Raw genomic sequence first — 21,279 nt, 5'->3', positions numbered from 1 at the left:
AGGATTGCAGCCACAGAGCACCTTTGAATTAAAGTATATAATGGAAGCATTTCCATGTACCCTTAGGGGAAAGGGCTTGAGGTTTTTTGGTTGTTCCTCTTGACATTGTTTTACATTTTCCTTCCTTCTACTTTCACTTGGTAACATTGAGTCACTTTTATAATTAGCTTTTTTTTAAAAAAAAAAACCCATAGCACTTATTAAGTGCTGGTTTCTATATAATGCACTTTGTATTCTTTCAAACAGCGTATAATTACCAGCTATTGAATCAGCATGAAGAAGTCCTCCCAAACTGGTAATCAGGCAAAGGAAAGGCTAATGATGTAGCACAGAGTAAGAAACATCAGAATGACGCACAGCACAGTTGTGCATGGCTTGGTATATGGCCCAAGAGCACAAAGCAGTAGTTCCAGCTACATGGATGCTTCAAGTGCAGAGACTGCCAACATGACTCTACTTGGCTTTGGTTTCTGACGTTTCTGTTTCAGTGTCCAGGTCTGTCAGACAGCAGCAAAGCACCATCTGAGCATACTTTGTGGTTGTAGCTGCAAGATAAAATAGACAAAGTGATGACATCAGGTGATAACTCCCTTGTTTTCCCTGGCACTTCAGCATAATATTAAAAGCCTCATTATCATGGCATTCCTACTGGTTATCAGAACAATTTGGCTATTGTAAAGAGTGTTGGTATAAGAACATAAGAAGTACCATGCTGGATCAGACCAAGGGTCCATCTAGTCCAGCACTCTGTTCACACAGTGGCTATCAGCCAGGGATGAACAAGCAGGACATGGTGCAACAGCACCTTCCCACCCATGTTTCCCAGCAACTGGTGCACACAGGTTTATTGCCTCGAATACTGGAGATAGCACACAACCATCAGGGCTAGTACCCAGTGATAGCCTTTGCCTCCAGTGGGCAACCATTTTTGTGTTGTCTGGAGCGTCCCCTTTCCAGCATGCAACTCCCTTGCAGAGGGAACTGCACTGGCTGCCTATTCACTGCTAGTGTACAAAGCCCTAATCAGCTTGGGACCAGGGTACCTGACCACCTGCCCAGTCACTGAGGTCATCTGAGGGCATGCTCCTGGTGGTTGCACATGGACCTATGGTCCGATTAGAATCCACCAGGAGAAGAGCCTTTAGTGTGATGGCCCCTTCCTATGGAATTCCCTGCTTCTAGAGGTCAGGCAGGCACCAGCTTTGTATTCCTTCCGCCACCTCCTGAAAACGTTCCAGGAAGACTTCCCTTAATGTGTTTTTATTCTGTTTTATTCTTTTTATTGCATTTGTTCACCACTCTAAAATCCTTGAATGGGACGTGGTACATAAATATTGTAAATAATAAATAAATAAGTTTCTTCCTGGGTAATCTCTCAGAGGCCTGTATCTTGACAGCATGTGGGGCAGAAATGAGTAATGGGCAGGACAAGAGTCAAAAGTACGTGGGCCATCCCTTTTGCTATTTCTCCCACCTCCTTTACCACCCCCTTTTCTCTCTCTTTCTACCACTCTTCTCTCTTTCCCCTCCCACCCAGGTCCTGCCAGGAAGGTCTAGTCACTCTTTCTAAAGGTCTGAACTGAACACATGCAGAGCACTTTTGGAATGAGGCTGAGGGCTACATGCGGCCCAAGAGCCGCAGGGCCCTCACCCCTGGTATAATGAGAAATACCAGCATCATTAGGTGACTAATAACAGTTGGAATAAATATTTTTAATCTTAAAAAACACACTAAAACACAAAGTATTTTGTTGTTTAAATCAGTTTCACATACAGCATATGTATAGGGCAACCGTTGCTAACTTGGTGCCCTCCTGGCTATGATGGGAGTTGTGATCCAACACAACACATCTGGAGGTCACCAGGTTGGGGAAGGCTGGTATACAGGAATATTATAAAACACTAATTAAATGACAGGAGACTATATACGGTTTTTTTTAAAAATAAATAAATAAAATCTGTGTTTCTTACCAGAAAGCCACTGAAGATAAAAGGGTCTTTTTTCAACTGGTAAGTAGACTCCCAAAAAATAAGCAGGAATTCCAGAGAGTGCTATGCCAATTCCAATAAGGGAATTGATTGTATCACTGTAGAGTGGAATTATGATTAGGAAAACGCTGCATATGCAATATACAATGGGAAAGAAGAGGCTGAGCTGCAAATAAAAAAAGATGAATTCATATGAAAGGAAACATTGCAGAGAAATTGTTGTATGAAATCACACCCCAAACCCCACTATTTTATGCAAACATTCCTACAGTTGCTAACTTGCTTTGCAGTATGCTAGCTTCCAGTAAAGTATTGATTTGGGGTGCAATCCTATGTGATTTTAGCTAGAAAAAGTCCTACAACTCCCAGCATTTCCCAGCCAGCTTTGCAAGTGGAGTTGCTAGGAGTTTTTCTGTTTCAGGATCCATACGATTGCTCTTTTAAATATGTACCTATCTAGTGTATGAATATAGTCAGTGACTAGCATTCATGATACCTAAAAACAGAACCTACATATATCCGATCACAAAATGCTGAGGATAAATGTTCAAGAGGCCATCATGCCTTGTTTTTATGTCACAATGATAAACATAGGGTGTGTGTGTGTGTTATATACATTGCAGAGGACAATCTAATGAAATTTTCTAAGTGGATAACTACTTAGATTTTTCAATGTCTGAAATACACTGAACTGCATTCCAATATTGTTGCTTCACTTCCACTCATTCCATTGCACCAGTAGGACCTACTACTAGCACAATGAGGAACTAGCGCTGCCTAAAGCAAGCACAGAAATGATGGGAAACTTTCATTTCCAGATCGGGACAAGTCAGTGGAGTTCCTTTTTTCAAGCTCTACTGACCTGTTCTATTCTGGAAATGAGCAGTGGCTCCATTTCCTGAGGTTGTGACCCTGACCTTGGAGATGCACGGAAATGGGTGTGCTGGGGGTAGGCCAGAGGGTGGGCAAGGGAGAGAATGTGCCCTCCATCCTCAGAAGAGCAAACAAGTTAGATGGGCCTCTGGGCCTAACAAAAAGTTCTTTGATGGAGAGGTAAAAAAAAGCCTCCATAGCGCCTCCTACCCTGTTGGAAAGAGCCTGGACACCTTTGGATGGATGGTGGGCTCTGATGGAGTGCTTCTCTACATGAGCAATTTATGGCTGTGATTGGCCGCTCACAGAGGTTTGCGGGTCCTTTAGATGATGTCATCAACCTCCAGGACATTTCCCATGCTTCCCCCACCCTGTAATCTTGTTTTTAAAAAGATTGGAGATAATGCAGTAATTAAAATTATTGTGGGATAGCCACAGTATGTAAAGTTGGCATTTTGCTGTAATACAACCACTAGATGGTGCTGTTTCATTAAACATAATAGAACATTGCCAATAGGGGATGTGGTTGCTAGAGCTGTGCACTGCCTTGGGCCGAATCCCTGAAACCAAGGTGAGGCGGGCTAAAATATTGCAGAGGCTCTGTTTTTTGTATATCTATGGCTGAAAACTCCGGTGGTCATAAAGGGAAAATGGCCCTTTGTGGCCGTCGTAGTTTGCGGCCATAGATATACTAAAGCAGAGCCCCTGTGATACCTTGAAATCACAGCCTGGCTCTCAGGAGAACGATGCGTTTCCAGGTAAATCCCGGTGGCTCTGGGTTGGGGGGGGGGTAAGGGATGGTGAAGGGAGTAGCAGGGAGTTGGGAGTCCAAAGGACTCCTGGTCAGCCTTGCTCCCCTCTTTCCTGGGTGCTGGCTGCACGGCTGGCACCCAGGGACCCACAAGGCCAGGTTGCCTTGGGGGGTGAATCTCACTGAGGCAAGGTGCTGAGGTGAGACAGGCACCCCCCGAAGCACCCCGAGTTGAATCGGGGCCATTTCGGAGGCTTCGAAACAGCCTCTGAGGCAAATCAGGGAGGCGTGAACAACCCTAGTGGTCACCATCTAAAACAGCCCATTGGAAACCCAGAAACACTCTGAAAGAAGAAATCCTGGTAAGGGTACTGGGTTTTTCTTTAATGTAGAGACACCCTTTGTCATTTGGGCTGCTGTTTTTTTTGTTTAGAGCAGAAGTTGGCAGAAAGTAGATCAGGGTCTACTGATAGATCTCCAGGTGATCTGCAGTAAATTAACAAGGGTTTCCAACTATCCATAGTTCAAAAATAGCAACAACAGAAAGCCTCATTTCCTTCCAAAATTAGGCTGCTGGATTCAAGAAAGCTTGGGGGAGAAATGGAAGTCGATTTGTACATGAAAGGCTTTGTGTGTGAGCTCCCGTTCTGGTACTGGCACTCTTGTTCCATAATTCCATGTGCACCTACCTAAACCACTATTTCGCTCTTTTCTCCAGCTAGCAGACTTCAGCGTTCTAGTGAAAAAACTCCAAGTAGATTCTGCAAGCCTAGTACGCCCATCCCTAACTGAGAGGACACAAGATCTGTTCCTGCCTCATAATTCCCTTGAAAATGTTGATTCCTTGCTGCTGCCACACTGCCTAGCCAAAGTCAAGCCCCTCCTTAACTTATCTAAATTCTAAGGAGAGGAAATTAAAAAAAAACATTCAGTGATTGGTTCACTAGCAATCACCACAGCATTCCAACAGTGCCAGGAAGCTCAGAGATGGCAGAAGCACTAATTTCAGAGCAGCTTCCAAAAGATGAATAACTACACTTATGACTCAGAGTATTTCTAGGGCATGAACAGGCACTCTCCAGGAAATGTGACTCTAACCCCAGTCCTAAACTGTGTTCTGTAGGGCAGATGATGGATAACAGGAAAGATCCATTTAGTTTCCTCTTCAGGAGAAAATGTGACTTTACAGTAGAACTTTCTATACATTCTTAACGACAAAGCTACAACATATGCATGCATACTAATTTTAAGCTTTAATTCTGTTATTTACTTACTTTAATGGGCCTTGGCATATCTGGCTGGGTATATCTTAAGTATATAAGTCCTGCAATGGATAACCCAACAAAGAACCAGTAGCTGAAGCAATAGTAATTAATCAGGAGAAAGACATCTTCCACAAGGAGATAAATCAAAGTCATCAAACCCTATAGAGAGATAAAAACAAAACAAAAAAGAGAAATGTAAAGGCAAGGTGGGAAAACCTAAGTAAATGTTTTAAAGGAATGCTAAGGTCATCTTCAGGGGTCCTTCTCCATGAGCCCCTGCTGAAGGAATTAAGGAGGAGGGCCTTCTCTGCTATGGCACCCTGGCTGTGGAATGAGCTCCCTATGTTATACTCTTTTTGATGCCAGGTAAAGACCTTTTTATTTCCCCAGTATTTTAACAGCTTATCATCTTAGTTTTTAACTAAGCGAAATTAGGCTACCTACTAACGGCAGAGAAATCGACCCTACTGAATTTGGCCTATTTTGTAGTAAGAGCTGCAAAAATTAGGAAGGAACACGTACAGGTGGATGATTGTAAATAATAGATATACCATAGATATACAGAGTACAATGAGAAATTAGGATGTGTTTACTGTAGAAGATGTGTGCTGATGGGAGTAATTGCTGTGCAGAGTCCGGCTCATTTAAAATTTTTATGTAATAATGTGTGATAATATGTGTTCGGCTAAAACCCATTCAGGGTAGCCATGAATAAAATTTGTATTTTCAGTTTTTAACTTTGCTATTTTAAATCTGTATTTTAAATCTGTACAAATCTCTGCATTGCGGCTTGGTTTTATACTGGTTGTGCTTTTATATTGTACTTCTAACTAACTATCAACTTACTAACTAACTAACTTAGACTACAATGCTACTTATACACACTTACCTGGGAGTAATTCCCATTGAATTCAGTGGGGCTCACATCTGAGTAGCTATGCAGAGAATTGTGCTGTAACTAACTGATTAAATATTAGGCTTAGTAAGGGCAGGTTTTATTTGCTTGGCTCAGTTTATGAGCCTTTCTACATGAGGCATTTACTGTGTGCTCGTAATTCCTCACTCATCATAGTTCGTGCATGCTTTACATGATATCGCCACTCTCCAGGGTATCTCCCGTGCTTCGCAACCATTTTAGCAGGGCTTTTTTTTCCTATTGAGGAAAGACTGGTATATCCCTAAATGGCAGTATGAAACTCTAGCATAATTGTGTGATTTCACTATACCACAGTGCCACCCAATGGTTGTCTAATGGAACATACAACCCTCTCCCGGGGGGGGGGGGGAAACCAACATGTGTAAAGGAGCCAATCTTAATCCCACAAAGAATCTGAAGGCAGCAGAAGCCTTGGTAAAGCGGCAGGTTCAAAGCGTCATGTAGAAAAGCCCTATGAAGCATTAGCCAGGAGAGTGCATCTAATTCATGTACATTTCAAAACAAAAAATATATAGATGTGTTTATAGAAATAGAAATGTATTCATGTGATAGTCTTATGCCTTGCAATTACTTACATTAAAAAGAAGAGCAGGAACAGGTGTGAAACATTTTACATGAATCAAACTCAGGCTATTAGGGAGGTGTCCTTCTCTGGCTCCAACGTAAAAAAGCCTAAGCACAATGTGAACAAAGTCTATCAGTGCACAATCCAATTACATCCTAAAGTGACAACATGATGAACTATTAAATAAAACCACCAGTAGCAAAACATTAATGCAAAAGAGAAAAAGGCTTTGAAAAGTCTGAAGTTTAAAATTCCCAGGTAAATAATAAGGTCCTTATCTGGTGCTGAAAATGCCATAGCATAGGGTATTCCACAACTTGGGTGCTGCCACCAAAAAGTCTCTCTCTCTCTCTCTCTCTTAGCCACCCATTGCACCTCATTTGATAGAGGAAACTAAAGTAGAGATAATCATATGGTCTGAGTGGATATAGTGTTATATTATTACCCCCTAGGATTCTTTTATTATAAAAGGCAAGATATAAACAAAATAAAACAATCAAATAAATATGTGGGAGGAGGCTATTCTTCTGGTAACCTGGCCCCAAGCCACTTAGGGCTTTAAACATTAATACTAGTGCTTTCCATTGGGCCAGGGAAACAACTGGTAGCTAGTGCAGATGGAAAAGTACTAGCTGCTTACAAGAACCACACTATAGTCATTCCCTATAGATAGCAATGTCTATTCATAAGAAATAGCTTCCACTGTTTATGCATGATGTAGGAATAAGCTTAATTGTGCCAGTGTTACATGGGTGGGATGGAGGAATAAGAGAACATGCCCCTCTCTCAACTTTACAATATCAGGTCAAGGTGATGCATGCCATATGCCGGCAAATTTGAAAAACACAAGAATGGCCATCAGACTGGAAAAAATCAACTTATATCCCCATACCAAAAAAGGGAAACACTAAAGAATGTTCAAACTATCGGACAGTGGCACTTATTTCACATGCCAGTAAGGTAATGCTCAAGATCCTGCAAGGTAGACTCCAGCAATTCATGGAGCGAGAATTGCCAGATGTACAAGTTGGTTTAGAAAAGGCAGAGGAACTAGAGACCAAATTGCCAATATCTGCTGGATAATGGAGAAAGCCAGGGAGTTCCAGAAAAAACATCTATTTCTGTTTTATCGACTATTCTAAAGCCTTTGACTGTGTGGATCATAACAAACTGTGGCAAGTTCTTGGTGGTATGGGGATACCAAGTCATCTTGTCTGCCTCCTGAGGAATCTGTATAAAGAACAAGTAGCAACGGTAAGAACAGACCACGGAACAACGGACTGGTTTAAGATTGGGAAAGGAGTACGGCAGGGATGTATACTCTCACCTTATCTATTCAACTTGTATGCAGAACACATCATGAGACGTGCTGGGCTTGACGAATCCAAGGCTGGAGTTAAAATCGCAGGAAGAAACATTAACCATCTCAGATATGCAGATGACACCACTTTGATGGCTGAAAGCGAGGAGGAGCTGAGGAGCCTTATGATGAAGGTGAAAGAAGAAAGTGCAAAAGCTGGGTTGCAGTTAAACCTCAAAAAAACCAAGATTATGGCAACCAGCTTGATTGACAACTGGCAAATAGAGGGAGAAAACGTGGAGGCAGTGACAGACTTTGTATTTCTGGGCTCAAAGATTACTGCAGACGCTGACTGCAGCCAGGAAATCAGAAGACGTTTACTTCTTGGGAGGAGAGCAATGACAAATCTTGATAAAATAGTTAAGAGTAGAGACACCACACTGACAACAAAGGTCCGCATAGTTAAAGCAATGTTATTCCCTGTTGTAACCTATGGCTGCGAGAGCTGGACCATAAGGAAAGCTGAGCGAAGGAAGATAGATGCTTTTGAACTGTGGTGTTGGAGGAAAATTCTGAGAGTGCCTTGGACTGCAAGAAGAATAAACCAGTCCATACTCCAGAAAATAAAGCCAGACTGCTCACTTGAGGGAATGGTATTAAAGGCAAAACTGAAGTACTTTGGCCACATAATGAGAAGACAGGATATCCTGGAGAAGAGGCTGATGCTAGGGAAAGTGGAAGGCAAAAGGAAGAGGGGCCGACCAAGGGCAAGATGGATGGATGATATTCTGGAGGTGACAGACTTGACCTTGGGGGAGCTAAGGGTGGCAACGGCCGACAGAAAGCTCTGGCGTGGGCTGGTCCATGAAGTCATGAAGAGTCGGAAGCGACTGAACGAATAAACAACAACATCCAGTGGTAGTCTAACTGATATCCCATTTATTTCAATGAGTTTACTCAAAGTAGAAATAACATTGGATATAGCCCATTGTACGCTGAGGGGCATCCCTTTTCATTCCACAATTTATTACACCAGCAGAGCAAAGGCCCACTATCTCTGCACTATCTGGTGCAGAGAATCAGAGAATCATAGAATAGCAGAGTTGGAAGGGGCCTACAAGGCCATCGAGTCCAACCCCCTGTTCAGTGGAAGACTTCATGATAGATAGTGATGAAAAGGCAATTGCTTATACCATTCAGCCTTATTATACTGGACACAATTTGCTCAGACCAGTATGCTTGGTATAAGTGGAGTTAGACATGGCAGTGAAAGATTTTTGAATGTCAATGGCTAAAACAGACCACCAGGTGGCTCTGTGGCTTTGAGTACTTTCCAATCTGCTGCTGACCAGCCACGATTCCACGACCACCGTTTTATTAAAAATTTGCAACAGCGTATTCACCACTAAAAATATCTAAGGCTCTTTGCCATATTTCTTCACTGCGTCAGAAACCTCCATTGGTATGAGTGACTGAAAAGTTCTAAATTCATTTCCACACAGTTCCACATAGCCCCTGGACTAAGGATGCAACCGCCTTCTGTATAATCCTGAGCTCATCTAGCCAAATTGGGGTTCTAGCTCCTCTTCGGACCAAGTGGCACACGGACCCTATGGAAAGTGTCATCTTGAATGTCTCACTTACGTAATAGGTTGCTGCAACACTTAAGCTCAAAAACACAAAACAAAAACAGTTAGGATCCATTTTTAAGTGATGCTACATGTGTTAACACTAGCACCAATAGGCAAGATATTCAAGATGGAAATCCAGTCTTTCTATGGCCCCTGTCATGGGGGCTTGGCAAGAAAAGGCCTCAGCATGCCAGATACTTTTTATGCCAGATTAAAAGAAGATCCAAGCAACAAGCATGAATAAATTGATGATAACCCTGAAAAGCTTCCAGTGTAATTTGTTGCTATCATGCCAAAAGATAAACATCAGCCTGAAAGGACCAGGAGATATACTTTTGACTAGGATGCATGGTCAATTAATATTGCCCAAATTGGCTTTGAGTGTATGTAGAAAAAATCATAGGATGTTACAGGTGTCAAACTATGGTGTCATACAGCCAGAGACACTTTTCAGTGCATTAAAAGAATTGTTATGTTTTCTGCTTAAAAGTGGCTCAAAGCAAATTATTCATACAATCCTTTTTGTTCAGTGCTGTTCTGCTTCAGGGAAAGTACAAAATGCCACCCCACCAACCCAATTCCATTTTTGGAAGCTGACCAGCCTAGCAATTGAATTGACACTAGTGAAGGACCATCCTCCTCCACTTCACCTGAGAGTAGGAGGGAATCTACAGTAGTATATGAAACGTTTTTTCACAGGCGTTTTATTTATGACCGATTTAAAACGTAGCTACACTACCTCTCCTCCCCACCACCTCGCTCTCCTCCTTCCTTCCCTCCTTCCATCCCGCTCTCTCTTGCTCTCCCTCACTCACTAGCGTTCTCTCGGGATGGAGGGAGGGAAGGAAGGAGGAGAGCGAGGTGGTGGGGAGGAGAGGTAGGGAGAGAGGAGAAGCGGCTAAGCGAGCAACTCCCGGCAGCGCACCACAGACACTGACTAGTAAATGGGGAGAGAATGAGAACTGCGAAAGCAGCACCAGCCTTCCCCACGCTCTCTCTCGCTCTCCCTCACTCACTAGCGTTCTCTCTCTCTCTCTCTCTCTCTCTCTCACACACACACACACACACACATGCAGAAAACGCAAGTAAATGTTTTAAAACCAGCTCCGTTTTAAATCGGTCATAAATAAAACGTTCAAAGCCTGTGAAAACAACGTTTCATATACTAGTGTAGCTACGTTTTAAATCGGTCATAAATAAAACGCCTGTGAAAACAACGTTTCATATACTAGTGTAGATTCCCTCTAGAAGGCTAGCTTTAGAGGCTCAAGGTAGATTGTATGGTATATATAGCTCTGGCCTCCAACACTTCACGTCTGCCCCTCTGGCATTTACCACCTGATGTGGCTGCTTCACTTTGCCTGAGAGTAGGGCTGGACGGCTTTTGGTATGCAATTAGCCTCTCTGGGAGAAGTTCAGATTGTGTGAATTGGTTGTCATAAGAACAAACGCTGGATCAGACCAAAAATCCATCTGGTGTAAGGACCAAGCAAATGCCTCCTCAAAGTCCACCATCAGGGCAGGAAGGCAGTAGCACACACACACACCCCACACACACACTGGATGGGTTTGCATGATCATGGAATCTCCATGGCTTATTTTCCTTCCCCAGGTTTGCTGGTTTCAGATGCCGGGTTTGGATGTCATGATAACCTACACCTGAGAGCAGTTATGCTAATTAGGTGGCTCACGACTGGCACTCATGGGCAGATAGAATAAGCCACCATGGCTTATTTTTTCCACTGTGATCACGCCCTGATCAGTCACTGTTGCCTTCCAGGAATTGGCATTTAGCATCATACTGCCTCTGAACATGGAAGTTCCGCATAGCCCTGGTGGCTAAGTGTCATTAAAAAGCAACTTGGTTTCAAATTCTGTGCTAGGTGTGTGGAGAGTGCCAGTGTTCACAACTGGTTCGCTTTAGTGCACACATGCTGCGCACAAGGAGGAGCCCTGGCTTCATGTGACAGAACCCATGCTTTGCGTGCAGAAGGATCAGGTTCAATCCCTGGCATCTTCAGGAAAGATCAGGAAAGAATCCTGCCTGAAATCTTGCATAGCCACTGCCAGTGTCAATAATACTGGGCTAGGTGGATCCATGGTCTGACTTGGTATAAGGCTGCCTTCTGTGTTCTCATATTCCTCTTATTTTCCCTCTGTGATCATACAAACCCAATCACTGTTGCCAGCCAGGAATAGGCATTTAGAATCATACTGCCTCTAAACTATATTTATATTCATTTGGGGGTTTCTTTCCAATAAAGCAGAACTGCTAAGGAGCAATACTTTTGAAAAAATAAGATGCTTCTGGGTGAAGGGCTTCTTATTTATTTATTTATTTATTTATTACATTTTTATACCGCCCAATAGCCGAAGCTCTCTTCTTAAAGCTGAGGGTGACCATATGAAAAGGAGGACAGGGCTCCTGTATCTTTAACAGTTGCATAGAAAAGGGAATTTCAGCAGGTGTCATTAGTATATATGGAGAAGGAAAGAAAGGAAAGGAACCTCTTGTGCAAGCACTGAGTCATTACTGACTCTTGGAGGGACGCCAGCCATCGCTGACATTTACTTGGCAGGCTTTATAGTGGGGTGGTTTGCCGTTGCCTTCCCCGGGCGTTATTACCTTTCCCCCAGTTAACTGGGTACTCATTTTACCAACCTCGGGATGATGGAAGGCTGAGTCGACCCGCGCCGGCTGCCTGAAACCAGCTTCCGCTGGGATCGAACTCAGGCCATGGGGAGAGTTTCAGCTGCAGAAACTGCTGCTTTACAGTTAAAGCTGCAGGAGCTATACTAGAGTGACCAGATTTAAAAGAGGGCAGGGCACCTGCAGCTTTAACTGTGGTGATGAAGAGGAAATTTCCCCAGGTTCTTCTGCTGAAATTCCCTTTTCAATACAACTGTTAAAGATACAGGAGCCCTGTCCTCCTTTTCATATGGTCACCCTGTTAAAGCTACCACCCAGAAGGCATGGTATAGGAATTCTGTCTCCCCACCAACACTTAACATTAATGGATTTTCCATAGCAAAAGAAAAGATGAAAGAAATGCTGGGAAAACACGGGACGGTTTTGAGTGTAGGATGTCATCGTCTGGACACCTACCCATAAAATTCCACGAATGAAGATGGCCAATGGCACTCTACAAGCCTTGTCTGGAAGCACCCAGAGCTATGGACATTGGTAACTCATACTTTGGAATCCAACAAGATAACACTAATATGCACTGCATCTTCACAAAATGTATTTTTGTACACATGTGCCAATAAATCAAAACTACTATCATCATCATCTTCATTATAAAGCAGGAGCAGGCAGCAGTCAGACTTCAAGGATCTATTAATTAATTATTTTTACTAGAACCCTCAGATCCATCAACCAGAGTCAGGTGCAAACTAGGGGAATTCCACACGTCGTACGGAGGGCGCTTCCATGCGCCCCCAGTGCGCCCCCAAAGCTGTGTAGCTTGCCCGGAAGAGATGAGGAAGAGGCGTCCTTGCTGCCGCCGCCACCCACCTATCTCCTCGCCGGCCGGGTCGGAGAGCTCGGCGGAAGAAGGCGGGGTGGAGAGCGGAAGCTCTCCACCCTGCCTTCTTCGTCCGAGCTCTCCGACCCGGCCGGTGAGGAGATAGGTGGGTGGCAGCAAGGACGCCTCTTCCTCGTCTCTTCGAACAGGCAAGCTACACGATCGCTTTGGGGGCGCACTGGGGGCGCATGGAAGCGCCCTCCGTACGACGTGTGGAATCCCCCCTAGTAGCTCAAGAACTGGGTACGTCTGAGCCCACACTCATCCCAGAAATGTGTGATCAGTGCTGGAATCAAGCTCTCAAGTCCTTACACTCACAAATCAACTCCTGGTTCCCACCACCACCCACCACCCAAGCCTTCTTTTTCCGGCAACCTAATTTAGAAGGAGTTGCTGCTGCTGCTGCTGCTGCTGCTATTTCAGACTACTGCGAGTCAGAAATTCTTGCCAATCTGCAACAGAATCACCCAGAGATCTACCAATACATCCTAATTTACCATCTGCCCACCCCAATTAAAAATGCCTAAAATTAGCTAGGGTCATCATAAAATCTAAGATGTAGCAGTTGACCGAGGATGCTTCCAGACTTGGCTTTTACTGTGCCAAGTCTCATTCACAGAAGTTTACAGGAAGTTCAGATGACAGTGAGTGTCTTCCATTTGTAGCCCTCCTGTGTTTTTCCACCACTTCTTCCATCTTTTTTCTTACCAGGAAAAAAAAAACCCATCAAGGCCTTTTTAGTGTTAGCTTTAGGAGCCCTCTGTCCTGATATGCCCCCTGCTAACAGCCCTTAAGTTGTATTATATTGTATTTTGCTGCCATTTTTAAAAAGTTTGTTGATGTGGTCACGGGGGCAGGGCAGCAAAATCTTCTAACCATTTAACTTAGAAGGGAAAGAGTGCCAAAATAAGCTTCACTAAATACCAGTGTGATGAAATTACTTATTACAAAATACTACCGACTTCATCCCCACAGTGTGAGCTTCTTAACGTCTCATACCTGGAAGCTGGGATAATTGACGAGTTTAATCCTCCAAAACAAGACATAGCCACTGCAATAGGAATGATCCACTTAGCGTGGCCAAGAGTTTCATTACCAAACGTCTGCAATAGGAGAAAAAAGAAAGAAAGAAAGAAAGAAAAGAAAGAAAGAAAGAAAAGAAAGAAAGAAAGAAAGAAAGAAAGAAAGAAAGAAAGAAAGGGAAGGCTCATTTAGCTCATTTCACAACGTCAGCCAACTGTCACAGAAATTTACAGCTCAAGCACAAAGTCATTTTAGGCCAGTTTTTGACAACAATGATCACCATCAACTTGAAAAAAAAAAGATTTTGAAAAGCCAAGCAAGTGATATTTTAGTTATCCATCACAATACAGCTAAATTGCCAGGGAACAGGTGCTAGGGAGGGATGGAAAAGGGGCCTGTAGGCGGGTCAATGACAAGGAGACTTCACCATTTAGTAAACAGGCAGAGCAATTTAACAGAGTGCCAAAGACGCTCCCAAGGTGGATAAACCACCAAATCCAAAGCCCTTCCAGGCTCATGCTGGCAGAATGAAAGTGAGGGAAGAGTGCAGGGTATCAGTCTATGCCACATCCCCACCACATCCTCCATCCTGCCAGCATGAACAGGATACAAGCCATGGGGACGGAAATTATTTGCACCAGCTCCAGGGCTGGGGGAAATCTCTCCCCTCCCCTGCCCATGTTTGGGGCATTTGTGGGTGGGTGGGTGGGTGGACAGTGAGCGTTTGGGGCTTTGGATCCTGCAGTCCCAAAGCCTCCCTCAATCCACACATGCCATGCCCCCAATTCACCCACTTTTTACCTCTTTCAACATTAGAGCATGTGTATTTTTACATGTACGTAAACAAAAAGGCCTTGTGTTAATTTGTTAGCTTTTTTTTTTTAATGGATATTTAGCAAAGATACTGGGCATTGAACTTGTCTAGTTCCCAGTTCGTCAGTTCCTGACCACTGCTCCTGTGCATACATATCTCCTGGCTATACCTGACAAAAATGTCAATTTCTCACCCCCAATACTAAAGATTCAGAAGCCAAAAGAAGCATGCAAATATGTCCTTTTTGCATAATTGACTCTATATGTGCTAACTGGTAATTTTAGTGCAAAATTATATTCATCACAAATTACGTGATTTGAAATCATGTGTTGCTAACGCGTAAATTGCCATTCCAGGTGTCTCACCACAGCATCCTAGATTGTCTGCTAATCAAACTGGGTGATCCTCAATTTGACATTTAGTTCTCAATACTGGCTCCAGATCTAAACTATTAACTGAGGGCCAACTGACAATTCATTCCTTTATGTTCAGTGGTTGCCCCCAAAAAACTATCACAAGTCCATCATATTCAGCTGCTACCTAATATTCTGGATTCCATTGCCAACATATGTTCATTTTCTTGAAACAGTGGGAGACCTAAGATTATATTAGTAAGTGTGGGTGCATGAAGGCTAAGTTCTAAGCAAGCATAATATGTGAGAGTGTACAATGAGCAGTATCCAACTCTGCCACTCCATTTACACCACTGTGTTAGTGCTAGTTTAAGTGACCTCTAGTACAATTCCAATAGCGTTTGCTGGCACGACGGATTTCCTTGGAAAACCTGTCGCATCAGCATATGCTATTGGTATTGCACTAGAAGTCACTTATGTTCACATTATATCAATTGCAGAATGGCAGCATTGGATACTACCCAATATACTTACTACTTAGATGGAGCCAGGATAGAAGCATTGTTAGCTTTTACTATAGCCAACAAGGGGATGCCATTGGGTTCTTCCAGACGGAGGGCACCTAGTGCTACCACTTGGAGGGCACTGCAATTATTTTTTCCTTAACAGATATTCTTTGGTAAGAAAAATGGCAGAAGCAGCAGTGGAAAAACCCTGGAAGATTACGAGTGGAAGATCATGTTACCTAGATCCCCTGTAAAATTCTGTGAATGAGATAGGGTAATGGTGCAATAAACTCTTCATCTGGAAGCACCCATTGATTTTTAGGCGCTTTAAGAAGGTTGGGGCACCAGAGGAGATGCAACCTACACCCATATACACACCAGCCAATTGCAGCTCCTGCCCTTCTTCCTTATTTGGCTTGTAACTTTTCCAGTTCTCCTCACACATCATTTTAATTTAAATCACCTTCACCAAGGCTCTAGATGAGTGTGAGTACCAGCAGCCAAGCTGCCTGCTTTTTATATCGTTAATCTGCTCTTCTGGAGAATTTAACAATGCTGTGTAATGGTTAAGAGTGTTAGACTTGGACTTGGCAGATCCAGGTTCTAGTCCCCACTCAGTCATTTATTTATTTATTATTACATTTCTATACCGCCCAATAGCCGGAGCTCTTTGGGTGGTTCACAAAAAGTCATGAAGCTCCCTGGCTGATTTTGAGCCAGTCACTAACTCTCAGCCTAACCTACCTCATAGGGTTGTAACATTGAGAGAAGGAAGACTGTTTAAACCACCTTGGGTTCCTTGCAAAAGGGGAAAAAAGTCAGGGATCTAATAAATAAATAAATATTGCCTTCTTCTTGTCTTAAGGAAGTTTACTGGAAGATGGTTTGAGAACCCTGATCAATTGGTGGTTTTGATTGATTCATGGGGAGCTTTCCCTAGTAGTAGATATCAGATGCCACTAACTACTTATGATTTGCAACGTACCACTGCCACAGCATCACTTGCTAACAGAGCAGGCACGTCCAACACGACATAGTAGGCTACATTCGTCAGCAGGTAAATGATAGTCACTATAGGCATTGAAACTGCAATGGAAAGTGGCAAGTTCCTGCAGAAGGAAATCAAACAAATTAACACATAATTTGCAACAGAGTGAATGGTAAATGAAAAGGGGGAAATATATATATTACAGCCATTTGTACATGCAGCTCTTCACGTGTATTTTGGAAATGAGCTACTAATATCTACATAAAAAGTAAGTGCCTAATAAAGAATTATCTTACATGAGACATGCATATACCTTTCTGGGTTTTTCATTTCTTCAGTGACAAAATTCAACGTATCCCATCCAGAATAGGAAAAGAGGGCCGAATAAAGAGCAAGTGCAATTAATCCGGCATCAGTAGTTGAACCTTCAAATGGCTCCTTGAGGTTTTCTGTTTTTCCTGTGGAAATGTCAGAAGCCTGTGGTTATTGACATCTATGCACCCAGACAATCTACATGTGGGTTATATGAACTAGGGGCACAATCAGAATGTTCAGTGTGTGAAGATGATGCATAAAATTCGTTCATATTGCCTTTACCATGAGTCGATTCATAGCTTAGCTCCATTGCATCTCTTGCACATTAAACTCTTCAGGCAAATGGTCTGCTCACATGAACAGCATAATGTCAGAGAAGGAAAGACACAGAAGATTACAGTTCAGTATCTGTGAACAGAGATATTCAGTTTTGGAGCACCTTCTATTTGTTAAAGTAGACCTGCAAGCTTCCATGAGGTTTCTCTTACGGAGTTACACTGCTTACACAAGTAGACCACTCCCATCAGAAGTTAAATGTGCAACCAGCAAAGATAACACATGGACTGGTGGCACCATATAAAAATGCACATGAGAATCTGGATTTAGAAAGGACTTGGATTTTCTAGGATCATTACTGTAATCTAATTTAGTACAGAAAGTGGCTCCAGCAAAGTTTTTTGCCAAAAAGCCATTTCTGAATGATGTCTTAGGAAATAGAGATGACCAAAGATTTGGTATATTGTATGAAGCTTTGATTCCAGGAAGAACTGGATGCCGATATAGATCCATATATAGTATAATTTGTTCATCAATAGAATTGTTTTGGAGCAAGTGTTTTACGCACTGCAGCCATAGGGCTCGTTCACATTATTATTTTGGTCACTATTTGTTCTCTACTTGAACAGCCATAGGAATGCATGCCCAAGACAACAACCATGTAGAGAACCATATAATGGGAAAGGGCTGTTCATAATATACCATGCACAGATATCCATAACTGTAAAAAGTGTTGCAGGTGGTTCATGTTATATTTTTGACATAACATATCCAATGTTGGTTCGCATGGAAAAAAACCCAGCCAAAGATCATGGAATGATCTGGACAATGATCTGGTCTCCTCTATATGCTGTTCAGTTTTGTTATCATTTACGCATAGTAAGTATGTTCTTACCTTGGCTAATTTTATAAAGACCCACAGCTATTACCATAATAAGGGCCATAACTTTTGCATATGTGAAAAGATCTTGAACTCTGGTTCCCCATTTCACATTGACACAGTTAATAAATGTCAGGAAGCCTAATAAGAAAATAGGATACAAACAAGATAAGCACAGTTAGCTGTACTTCATTAGAATACAGGTTACTTTACTTTTTTTCTTTTCTTTTGTTACAAAATCAATGGAATGTGATAAGGACTTAAAGGGGTTGGCAGAATCAGAGTTATCCAAATGCACACCAAAAAAATAAATAAATGATTTTGCAAGGAAGGCAACCATTTAAACAAAAGTGAGGCATTCCTATTTCATGTATGATGCTGCCTCCTGATGGAAAGCAGGAATGAAGAACTGTTGGAAAAAAGGAGGTTCTACAGTAAGCAAATAATTGATTTGTAGGTTATCTGCTTTCTGGATCATTTGTACTTATTTATTTATTTATTTATTACATTTATATACCACCCCATAGCCCAGTGGTTCTCAACCTTCCTAATGCCGCGACCCTTTAATACAGTTCCTCGTGTTGTGGTGACCCCCAACCATAAAATTATTTTCGTTGCTACTTTAATTTTTCTACTGTTATGTAGCAAAATTATGTAGCTCGGTTCCTAAGACCATCGGAAATATGTGTTTTCCGATGGTCTTAGGCAACCCCTGTGAAAGGGTCGTTCGACCCCCAAAGGGGTCGCGACCCACAGGTTGAGAACCGCTGCCATAGCCGATGCTCTCTGGGTGGTTTACAACAGTTAAAAACAAATATAAAAATTTAAAACCATCAAAAGCATAAAAACAACAATATCCATTTAAAACAAACTATTCTAGATCCCTACTTTCTAAGCATGCCTGAACAGACTCACCAATTTTAGAGGGGAAGAACACTTAAAATTAGGAAATGTGATAATCCTATAGCAGATCTCACACCTGGCAGATGAAAACTACAAAACAATTAACAGTTTGAAGAGAAATGATTATCTCTCTCATAAATCAGATGATTGGTTCAGATATCCTATCAATGTTTTGGTTTTTTTTAAGAATGCAGTACGTCTAAGGCATATGAACTTAGTAGGACATTTAATAACGGCTCCGAAAATCCTAACTGTGGCAAACTGAAGGTCAACTATACTACCAAAAGAAGAACGGTTGAACAATGTTTCACATAAAGCTCTTACGTCTAAACTACCAGAAATGGTTTGCATATTAGAAAACAGACAAAAAAGGGAGAGATTTTAGTGTTATTTTATCAAGTATATGAATAAAAAATAATCATATTGAAATTATTTCACTATTACAAAGCTTTCTTCCTGTCGATATAGCTATGAGAGCGTTATAAGTCACTCTAAGGCAGCCTTCCTCAACCTGGGGTGCTCCAGATGTGTTGGACTGCACCTCCTAGAATGCCCCAGCCAGCCGAGCTGGCTGGGGCATTCTGGGAGTTGTAGTCCAACACATCTGGAGTGCCCCAGGTTGAGGAAGGCTGCTCTAAGGAATAGAGGTAATCTGAATTAGTATGCTTGTCTAAAATGTTTACTCTCTTCTATGACTGACACAGGCTAAACGAACATAGGACAATCCACAGAAGAAGAACACAAAACACAAACACAATCCTCCAAGTCTTTGATTGCAATACTTTTTGGCTTTCTATTACCTTCACCAACAACTCTCTTGTAGATCATCTTAAATTCCTAATGGGCACTTGAGTGTCCTCAAAGGCCTAACAATTGGAGCAAGCCGAGGCCTAGTTTACTGCAGGAAGAGGGGTTTGCCTAGCAAATGGCAAATGAGCAAGATGGTTACACTCAGCTTACCCCCCTCTCTCACACAGCCCAAAAAAGATGTAGCTGTGATTAGGGATGTCAGAGGAATTTGTTTGTGGGGTGGAGTTCGACAAGCTTTCATCAGCTCAGGCCCCCGAAATTTGGCTCTTCTTCCATTAGCTGGCCCAACTCGGTCTGCAATGAATTGGGCCAGCTGGCAGACTTTTGGTGGTTTTAAATTTGCACATATTTACATAATTTGCACAAATTACACCTGTGCAAATTATGCAAATTTCTGCAGATTGTGGCTGCAATTTGCTCAAATCTGTTTGTACAAATTACGGCCAATACCATATATATGTGTGTGTGTGCGCGCAAAAAGTCCCTGGAGTTTGGGGAGAATGCAAGCTGAGTCAAGCACACTGCGGAATTCTGGCCAGCCCATATTTCCCACAGAAGAACATCCCTAGCTGTGATGCATCTATCAGTATCAACCACCTGTAATGCAGCTTTATAGCAGCACTACAGGCGCATACATGTTATTATTTACAAATCTAGGGTCATACTGGGATTGCCAAACAGCCAGTGTTTTATGGATTATATCAGTAAACCATATTCTGTACAGCAGAGTGCTGGGAGCTGTAAAACGAGATTCTGACAGGCCCCGTCAATAAAACACCAGATTCTGACAGATGCCAAGGAACCAGACTTTGGTTTGTACGAACCTTCTAGATTCCTTGAGGATCCACCCCTAATTCAATAGGTTTCACCCTAGTTTCAACTGTCTTGTCACTGACCCATGGCTACACTCAGAGGATCAGTATTTTTTTAAAAAAAATCCATGTAGAATTGGTAAATACTAAAGTATGCTTTCAAACAGTAGTGCAGAACAAATGAAATAAAACTGGGTATTTGGGGGGAGATATTTGAGGTGGTTGTTGTTGTTGTAATTCCAAAGATCAAAACAAAAGTCAATAGATGCTCATTCTTTCAGTGCCCTCTAGCATTCAGAGGTAACGTTACAATTTGCTATGAAATAGCTTGGCTTTTACGGATAAGCAACATACTCAGTGCTGAAAATCATATGTGCTTCATTTACCTACAGAGTATAAGATTGAACAGATGCTTCAGTGAATGTGCAGTTGGCTTTCTTAAAACTATCATCCATTGAGATTAGACAGAGCAGTTAGAGGAAGTGCTTTTAAAAACTAGCATTTTGTAACGGAGATCCCAGTAGACCTTTAAGGTTTTATGATGGAAATGATTGCTCACAAAATAGAAAATTAAAATGCCATTTGGATCCAGTGGATGGAGAGTTGGATTTGGTTTAGAGGGATGCAGTCTCAAGGCTAAACTTCGTATTATGTGATCTTTGGAAAGACACAACCTCCCAGCCTAATTTGTTATTCTGTAAAATAAGGCGGGAGGAAACATTGATCTCATCATAGGTGATAAAGTGGTGTTACACTGGGCC

General features: G+C 42.3%; 1 protein-coding gene across 1 annotated transcript in view; it reads right to left on the bottom strand.

The window, feature by feature from the left end:
• Positions 1 to 210: 210 nt before the first annotated feature.
• LOC134401728 (Y+L amino acid transporter 2-like) overlaps positions 211 to 21,279 on the bottom strand; it is a 31,841-nt gene continuing 10,772 nt past the window's right edge. The window contains exons 3-10 of the mRNA XM_063130920.1: positions 18,009 to 18,134; positions 16,836 to 16,980; positions 16,520 to 16,643; positions 13,838 to 13,941; positions 6,391 to 6,487; positions 4,888 to 5,037; positions 1,972 to 2,155; positions 211 to 545 (exon numbers count right to left, since the gene is read on the bottom strand). Coding sequence (XP_062986990.1) covers positions 454 to 545; positions 1,972 to 2,155; positions 4,888 to 5,037; positions 6,391 to 6,487; positions 13,838 to 13,941; positions 16,520 to 16,643; positions 16,836 to 16,980; positions 18,009 to 18,134 — 1,022 coding nt within the window. The 3' untranslated portion in view covers positions 211 to 453. The remainder of the gene's footprint in view (positions 546 to 1,971; positions 2,156 to 4,887; positions 5,038 to 6,390; positions 6,488 to 13,837; positions 13,942 to 16,519; positions 16,644 to 16,835; positions 16,981 to 18,008; positions 18,135 to 21,279) is intronic.

Source organism: Elgaria multicarinata, chromosome 7 (genome assembly GCF_023053635.1).
Source record: "Elgaria multicarinata webbii isolate HBS135686 ecotype San Diego chromosome 7, rElgMul1.1.pri, whole genome shotgun sequence".
NCBI classification, from domain to species: domain Eukaryota; kingdom Metazoa; phylum Chordata; class Lepidosauria; order Squamata; family Anguidae; genus Elgaria; species Elgaria multicarinata.
This window is presented reverse-complemented; position numbering and strand designations above follow the sequence as displayed.